Here is a 12,558-nt window from a genome sequence, read left to right on the forward strand (position 1 = left end):
TGTGCACGTCATCTCTGGAACCCCGGAAGCTCTGGGGCAATGCCTCGCTGGCCCCCACAGTGCCCTCTTCCTCTCTAATCCATAAACACAGATGATCCAGCAGGACTTAGTACTTGGCACATTTTTACTATTTCTTATGTGATTTCAGAATTAAGCATAATTTCTATAAAGCTCCCAACCCTTTTGTAATCCCTGATCCTTCTTATACATGTTTTCAGCCTGTTTCTGACCACTTCTTAATAATATCTCCATGTGGGTACCAACCACATTATCTTCTATTACTAATTACAGTTGTCTCCTGCTGAAATCCCTAAAATGGCTTCCCTCTGCCCACAAGTACATCCAAGAAACACAGCATACAATAAAGGCTTCGGTGATCAGATTAGAGTAAACCCTTCCAGGCCCATCCTCATTACATCCAGCCCTGTGTTTCTCCAGCTCTGATCTTGGTTCATACTGATTATCCTGCCTAGCTGCTGAAAAGCCCATCTCTGTCCTACTCAAACACTGCCTCCTTCATGATGCCTTCCCTGATCTCTACAATCAAAGGAACCATAAATTATTTAATGTGTTTGGTAAATAGAGAATATACAAAAGTAGATAAAATGGAGCTATTTTATTGTAATTATGACTAATCCAGTATAAAAGGCTGCATCTGTAACACTACAAAAAAGTTAACAGAGCCACTACTTAAATATAAGCAGCCATCTGCCGTATTAATGAAAATTTGTGCATGCGTTAACATTTTCTCACTTTTCTTAATTTCATGTTAACTGAGTCTAATCTGCATACATTTCTGATCCAAAATATTGTACACACCAAAGACTAGCTATAAGTCATTAATAAAAAGCTAAAGGATTAAAATAGATTCAGATTTTTAGCTTGTACAAAATTACAACTACAAAGACTTCACACAGCAATGATTTAAAGAAAAAACAAACCCCAAACCAGAGCTCCTAATTATGATGGTTCCGTATTTCATAATTCATTGAAAGTATAATACAGCTATCCTGACAATATGGAAGAGTATTTTGTGAATCACTTGAGTACACATTACATAACCTGACTATCTAAAATCTTATTTTACTTAATAGTTTATACCATTTGTCCACAAGTAATAAATATTAAAACTTCCAAATAGATGGGGCGCCTGGGTGGCTCAGTCGGTTAAGCATCCAACTTCAGTTCAGGTCACGATATCACGGTTCCCGCGTTCGATCCCCGCATCGGGCTCTGTGCTGACAGCTGGTTCAGAGCCTGGAGCCTGTTTCGGATTCTGTGTCTCCCTCTCTCTCTGACCGTCCCCTGCTCATGCTATCTCTCTCTTAGAAATAAATAAAACATTTAAAAATTTTTTTTTAATTAAATAAATAAAACTCCCAAATAGAGTCTTTGGAGAAGTTTTTTAAAATACATATTTTAAACCACATAATTCTAATAATTATTTAGCAAATTTTTAATAATTGAACACAGTCTTACACTAATCTTTCACTCCTGGACTCTTCCACTGCCATCTACAAAGACTAACATTACTGTTGTCTTAGAAGAAACCAAATCTTTTCTTATCCTCACAATTATTTCCATCCCACCTCTAATTCCACAACCACTGCACAGAGTAAATGAAATTCCAATAAGATCACAAGAATCATGAGTGAACCACGAAACCAAAATTCAATGAATTGTGCTGGTATTATTCTGGACAGTTTAGAAATGAGCTAATGTGAATTTCCAATTATTAATCATGAGATATATGAATATTTGCCCTTTGTAGTATAACATGAACTAGAATATCCAAGACTTATTCTAATATGAACATACTAAAACCTAAGAAAATATGTAAGTACACAAAAAGCGCAGTAACAATTCTAAATTTTTCTTGGTATATGAAGGGAAAGAGGAGGTTGTGAAGCCAGCATCTATCAATCCACCCAAGCATTATAAAACGGGATTCAAGTGATATATGGATGACAGGGTGACACATAAGTGGTGGTGCCAGCAGTTAAGCCCTTCTGATGCCAAATCTTAGGCTAATTCCATAATGCCTACCTACATCTTGACCAGTTTCTTGAAAAAAGATACTTGATTTTGGCAGCTGAAAAACCATGTTACAAATACTGCTGGAACTGGGATCGGTATGTAAAAATGATGGCTTTAAACAGCATTTGCTTTTATAGAAGAACATCAAATCTTGGCACATTTTAAAATTCACTGTCAAAAAGCACTAGTACTATCAGATACCCAAGTAGGTTGGCTGTTTTGAACAACTATGTGACAAATGTGAGATGGAAGGAAGGCACCTCTGAGGAAAGAGAGGTCCTATCTATACTCAGTTTAATCTATCTTCAGAAATCCCACTAGTAGTATTAAAAATAAATACACAAAACTACCCAGAAAAATACTGATCTAATAAACAACCCCATGGCAAGCGCAATTTATTATGCAGTACTTCCTAACACAACATCCCAAATGCATAAAATACAGGTAGAACTATATAAACAAATTCTTCAAAATAGGTTTTTCAGTGCTTTTCAAGAAATTTTTTTAAATGTAATGGGCATGCTCAACTGGAGGGAGAGCTGTATTACAGGCAGTATTTTACACTATGTTAACTCATTTTATAACAAGTGACAATAAATAAAAATTTATATTTTGTTTTTGCAATATAATCACCATGTTAAGTATCACAAAGACTTCAGATATTGTTGGTATATACTATGAAAGTAAACACTGACTCAGGTCAATAACATGGCTCCCCTGTGAGAATACCATAGCTAACTTCTGTTTTCGGTAGATATAAACTCTTGTGAATTTTCATTAAGCCAGAAAAGGATCATTGTTTACTCCTTCTTGTTTTATAGCATGAATAAACCTTATATGGACATGCTGGACCTCACTTAAGGATGCAAACACAAAGCCAAGTCAAGTCCTTTTACATACATAGCTCTCTCAATATCTCAATTTAGATCAAATTACAATCATGTGCTTGACTTGCCACAATCATGAGAATTTTTAGACTACTAAAATGTCAACATTTTAAACAGGAACACTAGTTTTCATTCCTTTTAGGTAGTAATCTTTACATCATATATTATGTACTCCCATGCCCTGGCAAATGTCTTAATTGAAGGATTTTTGATAATGAATAATAAATGGCCAAAAATAAAACCCTCCTTTAAAGGCTGTCATCAAGGAAGCAGATAGTTAGAGAAGAATTAAGAAGAAGCCTAGAATTTATTTGGGGGGGGGGGTTCCCATATTGAAAGGAATGCACCAACTTCCAGGCAACTCAGACAAGGCACTGTCTTTCTCGATATTCAAAGATCAAGTATCTTTTCCAACTGAGCGCTCCTTTAAAAATGGTTACTATCGTGCCCACTATCTTTAGACAGCAGCTGACTTCAAAATATTATTTCATTATTTCTGTATTACTGAAACACATGCCCAATTTCCTTTCTGACTTCAAAGATGTTCCATCAGCTTATAGACCACATTTTAAAAGATATTTATTCCCCAGGTTGAAAAGTTTTTGTAAGTATATCTAGGGGAGAACTTAATCCAAGATACAAACTCATTATAATTGCAAAATACAGCCAAGAACACAATGTCTAAATTTTGAATTTCATAATATCTCAGGCAGATTTAGTATTTGAAACTTCTTTTAAAAGTCAGAAAAACATCCCTCTAGGGGGTGATGATTAGAAAGACATACACAACGTTTTCAGTTCAGGGAAGTGTTCAATGTCTTCTTCTGGGTGGTAGTTACTCTGTGACCTAGCCACTCAAGAGCTTGTATATTTCACTGACTGAAAATCATTCTCCCACCTAAAAAATTTTAATTATAAAAAATCAAAAATTATATCTTTAATATTCTCCAAAACCTCTTGGAAATTCTATAGCATTTGTAGACAGATGTGAATATTGACTCCATTATTAAGAAATATGGTAGGCTAGAGGTGTCCAAATATTACCATTTACCTATTTACCTATAGTTACTGAGATCTCCGTACTTAAGACATAAGAATGAAGACATTAAGACTACTCAAGTTCTACGTAGCAGAAGAAAGAGCCTAGCTGTTGGAACAAATAAAAGCAGGAGATATTAAAACATCTAAGTAATATTACAAGTTCAGAAAATAAAAATATTTCAAAGTTGTTACCACCAAAACCATCACCATTTGAGTAGACACTTCAAGGCTCTGCACTTCAGGAGAAAGTCCACATATATGACCTCTAACAGTCATCACAAATTGACTATACATTCATAAATAAGGGTACAAGGAAAAAGATGTGATTTGTCCCAGGGTGAATCCTTGGTTATGAAGTCTCACTCCAAGGCTCATTATTTCCACTATAACTTTATACCATTCGCACATTATAGAAAATATTTAGCATAAATAATTTGATTTTGAATAGTTGACATTGATGTAAGAAATATCAAATTAACATGACTTACTCTGCTCATGGAATCAAAGCATTTCCTGACCAACGATTCCACATCATTAGGTCTATCTTGAACATTTATCCAGTCTAACAAAGAAACATTAAAAACAGGCAGATCACCGTCTTTAGCATCTACTGAAGTTTCATCCTGTGGGACAGTACTTTGACAAGACTCCCTAATTTCTTTTCCACTTTCGGCATCTGTGGTATCTGGGGCTACGTGTTCCACTGACTTGTGAAATGAGGTTAACAAAGACTGGTTAGTTGTTCTAGGCATATCAGGAGAAAGCACCAGTTCAGTGGAGGTTTTCATTTCAGCCTTTTCGGAGCCTCCATGTTCAGGTAAAGAATCCAGTCTTCCCAAACATTCCCTGTAACTATGTCTGGTTAGGCACTCCAACAGCGGAATCTTGGCCATTACTGACACCGCAGTTCCTAAACTTAAAATACAAAAGATGTGTCAGTAAAATAACGGGACTGCTCTAGTGAGAGATTAGCATTTTCAAAGAAATAGCATTTAGTTGTTACACACACAAATATTACCACCTATCTATTACATTATAAACATACAGTCTATGTTCTAGTTAGAGGTCAGTGAACACATTAACACATTAAAACACCACTCGAGTAAAGGAAGCCAGCTTGTACTTAACAAGTGAACATTTGGTTTTCATCAAACCTTAAGACATAAACATTCAAATTTACAAAACTGATTTGCCGCACTGCATACCATAAGTCAATCAAGTATTTTTTGATAAGTGAAAGGACAGGATAAAATAACAGTCCTAACAAAGATTAAGGTCACTCTCACTCTCATTCTCATTCCACCCTACAAACACGCGGAAGTATGCTGTCAAAAGGTGTGGGGAAGATGAAGTATTAAGGATTTGATTTCTGTAAAAACATGTGTGAAATGATTTGGCTCCTACATGAAATAAATATATCTAAGAGAACTTTCCAAAGAATAGTTACTTGAAAAGGCTGTTATATAAACTTTTGAAAGCTTTTTCTAGTCTTAAGTAATCATTCCCTTCCTTCCCAAGAGCTGTCCTATTTGTAAGGCCAATATCTAATTCATACCACAAAATAGAAAAATTTGAATTAATAAGGTTCATCTGAATTAAAAATGTTACTTCTCTCCAATTCAATTCAAAGTAACAAAAAATGTAAAAATGTAAAACTAAAAAATGAAAGTAAAACACTGAATGCAAACTCACACAAAATACAGGGCTACATTCATGCTGAATTATTGCTGTATTTTTATATTCATTATAGCCCTTTTCCAAAACAGCCAGAAGCTATCAGATGTGCTTGTATGCAAAGGACCAGAAAAACCACCAAAATGAGAACACAATGGCTTCTTTCCATTGCAGCAAGCCTACATCATATAGCAAAATTTAAAAAGGAAAATAACATTTTCCTTGATGGCCGAATGTTTGAAAACTTTTCCATTTCCATTAGATGTGTTATGTTTATATTGTGCCTTTCCTTTATACTTAACTGTAATGCTGGTAGTAAGGCAAGAAGGAAGCAAAGACTCTTGGGTTAATAAATGACTTCAAAAGTATTCTGAGCCCTTTACATAGAGAAAATGACGTAAGAAAAAGAAATGTGGGAGATCCATAAAACAGGTGGTGAATAAAAATGACCATAATTTTAAAGTTTCAGAATCCATAAAAGTTATCATAAAAGTCTCAAAAAATGAAAACTATGATACACAATTATTAGAAATGAAATCAAAGTTACTAAAACAACTAATAAATTGAGAAGGTAATTTAAACAAACATCTTATCCATTTTAATGGCAAACATACTGAGTAAGTTTTAACTTGATGTCTTCTATGGATTGCAGATAATTTGAATAAATACTTTCAAACTTGAAAAGTAGCTTTTGGTAAGAATTGGAACAGTCCTCCAGATTGGCCATGATGGCTGCCCAGCCTTGGTGTTGAAGGTGTTCATCATGGACCAGACCTTCACAGAAAGAGCAAAGTTTCTTGGCAACTTCATACATTTCCTATATCAAAAACGAAGAAACACAGAAAAAGAAGGGGATGTTTGTGTGCATATGTTTGCATACATGTATTTTTTAAAATTTTTTTAATATTTTATTTATTTCGGGGAGAGAGAGAGAGACAAAGAGGCAGCATGAGCAGTGCAGGGTCAGAGAGAGAGAGGGAGATACAGAATCTGAAACAGGCTACACAGAGCCCGACGCGGGGCTTAAACCCACGAACCATGAGATCATGAAGTCGGCTGCCCAATCGACTGAGCCACCCAGGCGCCCCTGCATACGTGTATGCATGAATGCAGTCTAAATATATTTTAAACAAAGCACTGACAGGGCAATGTTTTAGCTTATTATCACAGGCTGCTGTGGTGACAGTGAGGAGGAGGAAACACCCCTAACACACTGCTGCGGGGACCCTATACTGGCGGGGCAGCTACAGAGGGCAAGTCAGCAATAACCATTAAAAGTAAAATGTCGTCTGTCATTGGGCAGTGATTCTTCTTGTAGAAATTTACCCTAAAAACTTAGTATGAACAAAAACCATACTAAAATGTTCTTTATTTCAACTATCAAATGAAATAGAACCCATCTCACTGTCTATCAAGAAATTACGTGCACCTATATAATGTAATTTATTTAGCATTAAATAAGATGAAGTATCTTATATACTCATATACGTATGCGTAGTAGTATCTTCATACCTCATAAAGGTATGAGAAGGTCAATACAAAATATTAAAATTTAAAGAGTACAGTCCTTGATTCATAAATTGAATTTTTACTACACTATGAAAAATCAATTATGGGCAACTACAGATCAAAATGGAACAGATTTGTGTAAACAGGAGCAACTGTGGACGATAGTGCACCAGACACACACTAGCACCTCTACGTTGCTGTTCCCTTCAGATTTTTGAGAGAAGCATTGTTTCTTAAATAAGATCCCAGAGCAAAAGCACTGATAAAGGGGACATTTTACCACTTCATTTTTATTTTCTTATTTTAGTACATTTCTCAGAAGTTCTAAAGGAATGCTGAATAGATGGATTCTGATTTATTTATGCAAAAATGGCTTGCTGATGTGAAAAGGATTATTTTCTATATTTGGCCAATTCTGTATTTTATTTACTTTTTTCTTCTAGAGCAATGTTATTTGTTAGGAATAGCTGCTCGGTGTGCCCGGCTGGCTCAGTCAGTAGAGCATGCAACTTGACCTCAGGGTCGTAAATTCAAGCCCCACACTGGGTGTGGAGCCTACTTAATTAAAAAAAAAAAAAAAAAAGGGAATAGCTGCTGAATTTTAACATGTCTCATCTGGACAATATTAATATGACTCCCCGTTTTCTCCTAGGAGTAGTATCGATTGAGGTAATTAATTATATTAATAATTTCCAAATACTGAACCACCCTTGCACTACAATAATATATCCTATTTGCTATTCTAACACACTCTTATATAAATTCAGTTTACACAATTTGTAGCTTTTAATGTAATTCTGCCTTCTCAAAAACATGTCTAGACTGATTCTTATTAAGTATGTTCCAGAAATATGAAGTTATTCTCTTTTTATGTTGTGTCCTATGTGAAAAATGAGGTTGTTTTTCACAAATGTATGTGCTACGCTAAAACAAATTGCTGAGATTTACTTAAAAAAGCAACTATTAACACTAATCTTATTCTGTTGATTTATTTTTTTAAATGATAAATGCTCTTATTTGGTTCTAAAGATAACGTTTTTCCTGGTCTGAAAGTAAACGTGTGTCACTAATGATAATTTAGAGCTAACATTACAGTGAAGTACTGGCAAGTCAAAAAGGAAAACAGAAAGACTATGAAAGAATCCAGGGAAATCACAGAAAGCAGTAGGAGAGGCGTGTGTCGTAAGGACACTTCGCTCTCCTCCAGGCCCTAACTACGGAGACGGAAGAGAGAATCCCATTTCCGGCAGTGTGTAAGCTGTCCTTGCTTCCGTCTGCTCTAACAGGTAACTGCACTGACTGCAGCAATGTGCACAAACCACTACCTACATACCACCCTGGAGGAAAGAAGTTAGGAGTCATGTTTGCAACAGCTCGTCGACTCTTGAAACTGTTTGCAAATGTAGAATGACTAACAATGTAGGAGTCTGCAATTGAAAAATCAAACATATTAACCAGCAAAACACCTCCCCACTTTGTTTTGGTTTTTTTTCCGTAAAAATGTTTTCTGCCAGCCCTGTGAGTCCAGGTGACGCACAATGTCCCAGCAGTTTCAGGTGTACTACAGCTCTGTTAGGCTGCACCTGCCACAAGCAGAGCTACCACCTGTCACCACACAATTCTACTGCAGGATCACTATCATCTTTATGCTGTACCTTTTCTTCCCATTTACTTATCCCAGAACCAGCACCTGTGTGCCCCACGCCTCCTCGCCAATCCGGCACCCGTCCCAGGCAACCACCCGTTTTTCTCTGGGCTCTGTGATTTGAATGTTTTTAGGAACTATCATCTGTTAGACTCACTGATGGCTAAAATAAAGCCTATGTAAAATACTTTGTGAGAGGCGCCTGGGTGGCTCAGTGGGTTAAGTGCCTGACTTCAGCTCAGGTAATGATCTCACGGTTTGTGGGTTCGAACCCTACGTCGGGCTCTGTGCTGACAGCTCAGAGCCCGGAGCCTGTTTCAGATTCTGTGTCTCCCTCTCTCTCTGACCCTCCCTTGCTCATGCTCTCTCTCGCTCTCTCTCTCTCTCTCAGAAATAAAGCATTAAAAAAGAATTTAAAAATAAATAAAAATACTTTGTGAAATTATTACCAAGTATTTGAACAAGACATCATTTTGTTAAGTAAATGGTTTTTAATTCTAAACTATACCAGATGTAAATGCGTATAATAATCACAAGGAATAATCTTTTTTTTTTTTTTTTAATGTTTTATTTATTTCTAGGAGAGAGAGAGACAGCGTGAGCAGGGGAGGGTCAGAGAGAGAGGGAGTCACAGACTGAAACAGGCTCCAGGCTCTGAGCTGGCAGTCAGCACAGAGCCTGACGCGGGGCCCGAACCCACGAACCGCGAGATCATGACCTAAGCGAAAGTCGGACGCTTAACCGACTAAGCCACCCAGGCGCCCCAGGAATAATCATTTTTATCTCACCACTGCAAGTTGTGTCCTTGAAGCAACAGTGTGAAAAACCGCAGGCATCATAAGAGATTCTTCGACTTTTATTTCCATGTCATTTTCTGTCGAAAAGGTAGTTTTTGGAATAGCGGGTGGACGATCACATAAGATCATTTCTTTGTTAAAGAGAAAAATTGGATTTGTGTCCTGTAGCAAGAAAAAAGCAAAAACAAACTGAAGTAAAACACTACAAGATATCGAACATGCACATTGCCCTCAATATAAGAGGCGGAGATGCCTTACTCTCTCAAGTGCTGCGACCCTGGTCCCCAATGACCCGAGCCGGAGCGCGTGTGTGGAAGGGCTCCCGGCGCGTGCCACCTTCCTGTGACCCGAGTCGAAGAGGGTGTAGAAGGGCTCCCGGCACGTACCGTCCCGGCGCTGTAGGTGCACACTCTCCGGTCTGCGGCCATGCACTCCCCTCCATTGACCACCAGCACCTGGTGCTGAATGGCAATCTTGTATTTGCTATGAATGGCATGCTTGAGGTCGGCCACACTGTGGGGGGTAGGATATTAGTTACTTACATTTCCCAATGACAAACTTTTTTGTTCTCAAAGTGGCACTGTGTAAAAATACTTGATAGATACTAATTAACTTCACTCTAAAAACTTTGCCCAAACAGTAGTAGAAAATATAAACTCCTTGTTTCTGGAATTAGATTCCATAATCTGGCTGATCTCTTAGGTGAATAAATCAACCATGTGGTACATCTAAAAGTGAGTCTATAAAATACAGGCAGTAGCCATATTTATTTCTGTGCTCTTTATATAACATAGCAAAGGAATATGCTCAAATTAGCATCAGGTCTGTTAAAATTCTCAGAGCACAGATGTCTGTTAAAATCCCCACATCACATTACACAAACTACATTAACTATAAATCAAGAAATTGCTTCCTTTCCCTATCTTTCAGAAAATCATTGCTTTACAGATACAATCATATTTTTTAAAAACTAGAACTTTAAAAAAAGAAAACAAGTTCAAGTTCCACTTTTAACTAAGAATATTAATTCCACAAAGTATTCATAATATTTTCAGTGCTATATTTATTTATTCTGTACTGCTATCGAGTCTTTGCTATTAGGGCCAAAATATAAGCAGGAATAGTTGTTACTATTTCTTCTCTTGCTGTTTGGCCCCAAAAAATGTATCGTCGCTGCCCCTGACATCTCTCCCCACCTTTCACAAATATAGGAGGGCATGCATTAGTCAAGTATCTGAATTCCCTGCAAAGTTGGAGAATTATCAGATGTATGAGGCTTACTCAATTGGTTAAAGATATTAAACTGATTTTATTCTCACACCAACAAACAAAACAAATATTACTGACTTTATTCATACAAAGGAATAAAAATCAATCACTAAAATCCTTGGGACTAACACATTTTGCTTTATATGGCTAGCAATAATTTCCTCAGCAATGTGCTAGGAAACTCAGAAGAGTAATCAATTATGAAAACTTCTATTTGATAGTTTTATTTTTAAATCAGTCTGTTTGTTTGTGGGTAAGTCTGTTTATTATGAATAATCTACTCACATAAATGGAACAAAGCATAGTTTTATGAATTTGACTTTAGCACGTTAGTAAAGGATGACAATTATATACGTAATATGCTGAGATAAAAGATTTAAGATATTGCTACTCTTATTTAAAAAAGTTTTCTCCAAATCATATACTTTAATGTCTTGCATACAGAAAATGCAAAAAGTGATGAGATTAAACGAAACACAGCTTACGTTTGCACTGTTAGTTCAGTATCAAATGTCAGGGTAGTTCCAGTGTTAACCAGAAACACATATAACTTCATGATGATTTCTCTGGATTCTGTGAGCTTATACCTCAAACTCTGATCTGGTTACTAACAGACAAAAACAAGAAACGTGGTCAGTTTTACAAACGGAACAACATATGCAAACATCCTCCCATAACACATGCTGTAGTTCTACATAAATAACAACAAAGTTTCTGGTGTCTAAGGTGGTTAACCAGACAATTCGGCACACTTGTTGCTTGAAAAATAAACAGTAGTGAAACCAGTAAAAACCGTAATTGTTCTACATTTTAAAAATTTGTTTTAAGGAAGAGATCAGCAATTAGAACAAAAATTATCTGTACATTTCCCATTGTTCTCATGTACTTAATATTAAGAACTAAAATTAAAAACTTGATTAAAGATCTTCCTAACTCAAAAAGTTCTTCCCCGATTGGTTGATTTCTTGTAACAATTAAAAAATAGTCTTAAGGTTAAACTTCCAACTCCTTCCGCTGGCTGTCTCTTATCTAAATTCCACCTCCCACTGAGTTAGGATCGCTCCACAGGAAACAGTGGCCCTAACAGTTCTCTCATCTCATTGAACAGTGGAAAGGGCACAGGTCTGGAGAACAGAATATGTGAAACAACCCTGCTCCCATTAACAAGTTGTCCAAGTCAAAACCTCATGTAAAATATGAACTTCCTCATTTATAAGAAGGGACATATTTCAAGAGCTAGTATTTTATTTTTAACATTTAGAGTAAAATTACATATAATTAATGAAATTGAGGAAAGACAATAAATTCCTAGACTCGAATATATCTTCTTTATGCTCTTTTGGAGTAAAATCAGGAAGAAGGAAAAAACGAATACAGTTTAAAAATCAATGTTTCTAAAATCATTATTTTCAATGCATTAGATACAAAACAGTTTTGAGTTTAGGAACTGTGACTTACCGTCAGGCACTATGAAGAGGACTACCACTTTTCTTAAAAAGCAGGTTGAAACTGGCTTATGTTTGCTTTCCTTGGTATTGGCAACTGAATGGCATTACTGGTGAACTGGAGAAGAAAAATTTCTGGATTACCATAGAGAGAAATAACTCCGTATATGACAGCATATGGTTATTGTTCTCTTCCTTGAAAAATTCCCCTCTGAAAGAGTATTTTCTACTCAATCTGTCTTCCTATCTGCACA

At 36.3% G+C, this 12,558-nt stretch overlaps 1 protein-coding gene across 6 annotated transcripts in view; it reads right to left on the reverse strand.

The window, feature by feature from the left end:
* Positions 1–12,558, reverse strand: part of RB1CC1 (RB1 inducible coiled-coil 1) — an 88,837-nt gene that overhangs the window by 51,250 nt on the left and 25,029 nt on the right. For 4 of the 6 annotated variants that reach the window (XM_039254265.1, XM_039254262.1, XM_039254263.1 and 1 more), the window contains exons 2-7: positions 12,318–12,422; positions 11,345–11,466; positions 9,977–10,103; positions 9,582–9,752; positions 6,254–6,456; positions 4,454–4,880 (exon numbers count right to left, since the gene is read on the reverse strand). In XM_039254265.1, coding sequence (XP_039110196.1) covers positions 4,454–4,880; positions 6,254–6,456; positions 9,582–9,752; positions 9,977–10,103; positions 11,345–11,415 — 999 coding nt within the window. In that variant the 5' untranslated portion in view covers positions 11,416–11,466; positions 12,318–12,422. Of the gene's footprint in view, positions 1–4,453; positions 4,881–6,253; positions 6,457–9,581; positions 9,753–9,976; positions 10,104–11,344; positions 11,467–12,317; positions 12,423–12,558 lie in introns of those variants that run through there. The other 2 variants (XM_039254264.1, XM_039254266.1) reach the window with 2 other exon arrangements.

This window comes from Hyaena hyaena, unplaced genomic scaffold (assembly GCF_003009895.1).
Source record: "Hyaena hyaena isolate Hyena2069 unplaced genomic scaffold, ASM300989v1 scaffold_475, whole genome shotgun sequence".
Lineage (NCBI taxonomy): Eukaryota > Metazoa > Chordata > Mammalia > Carnivora > Hyaenidae > Hyaena > Hyaena hyaena.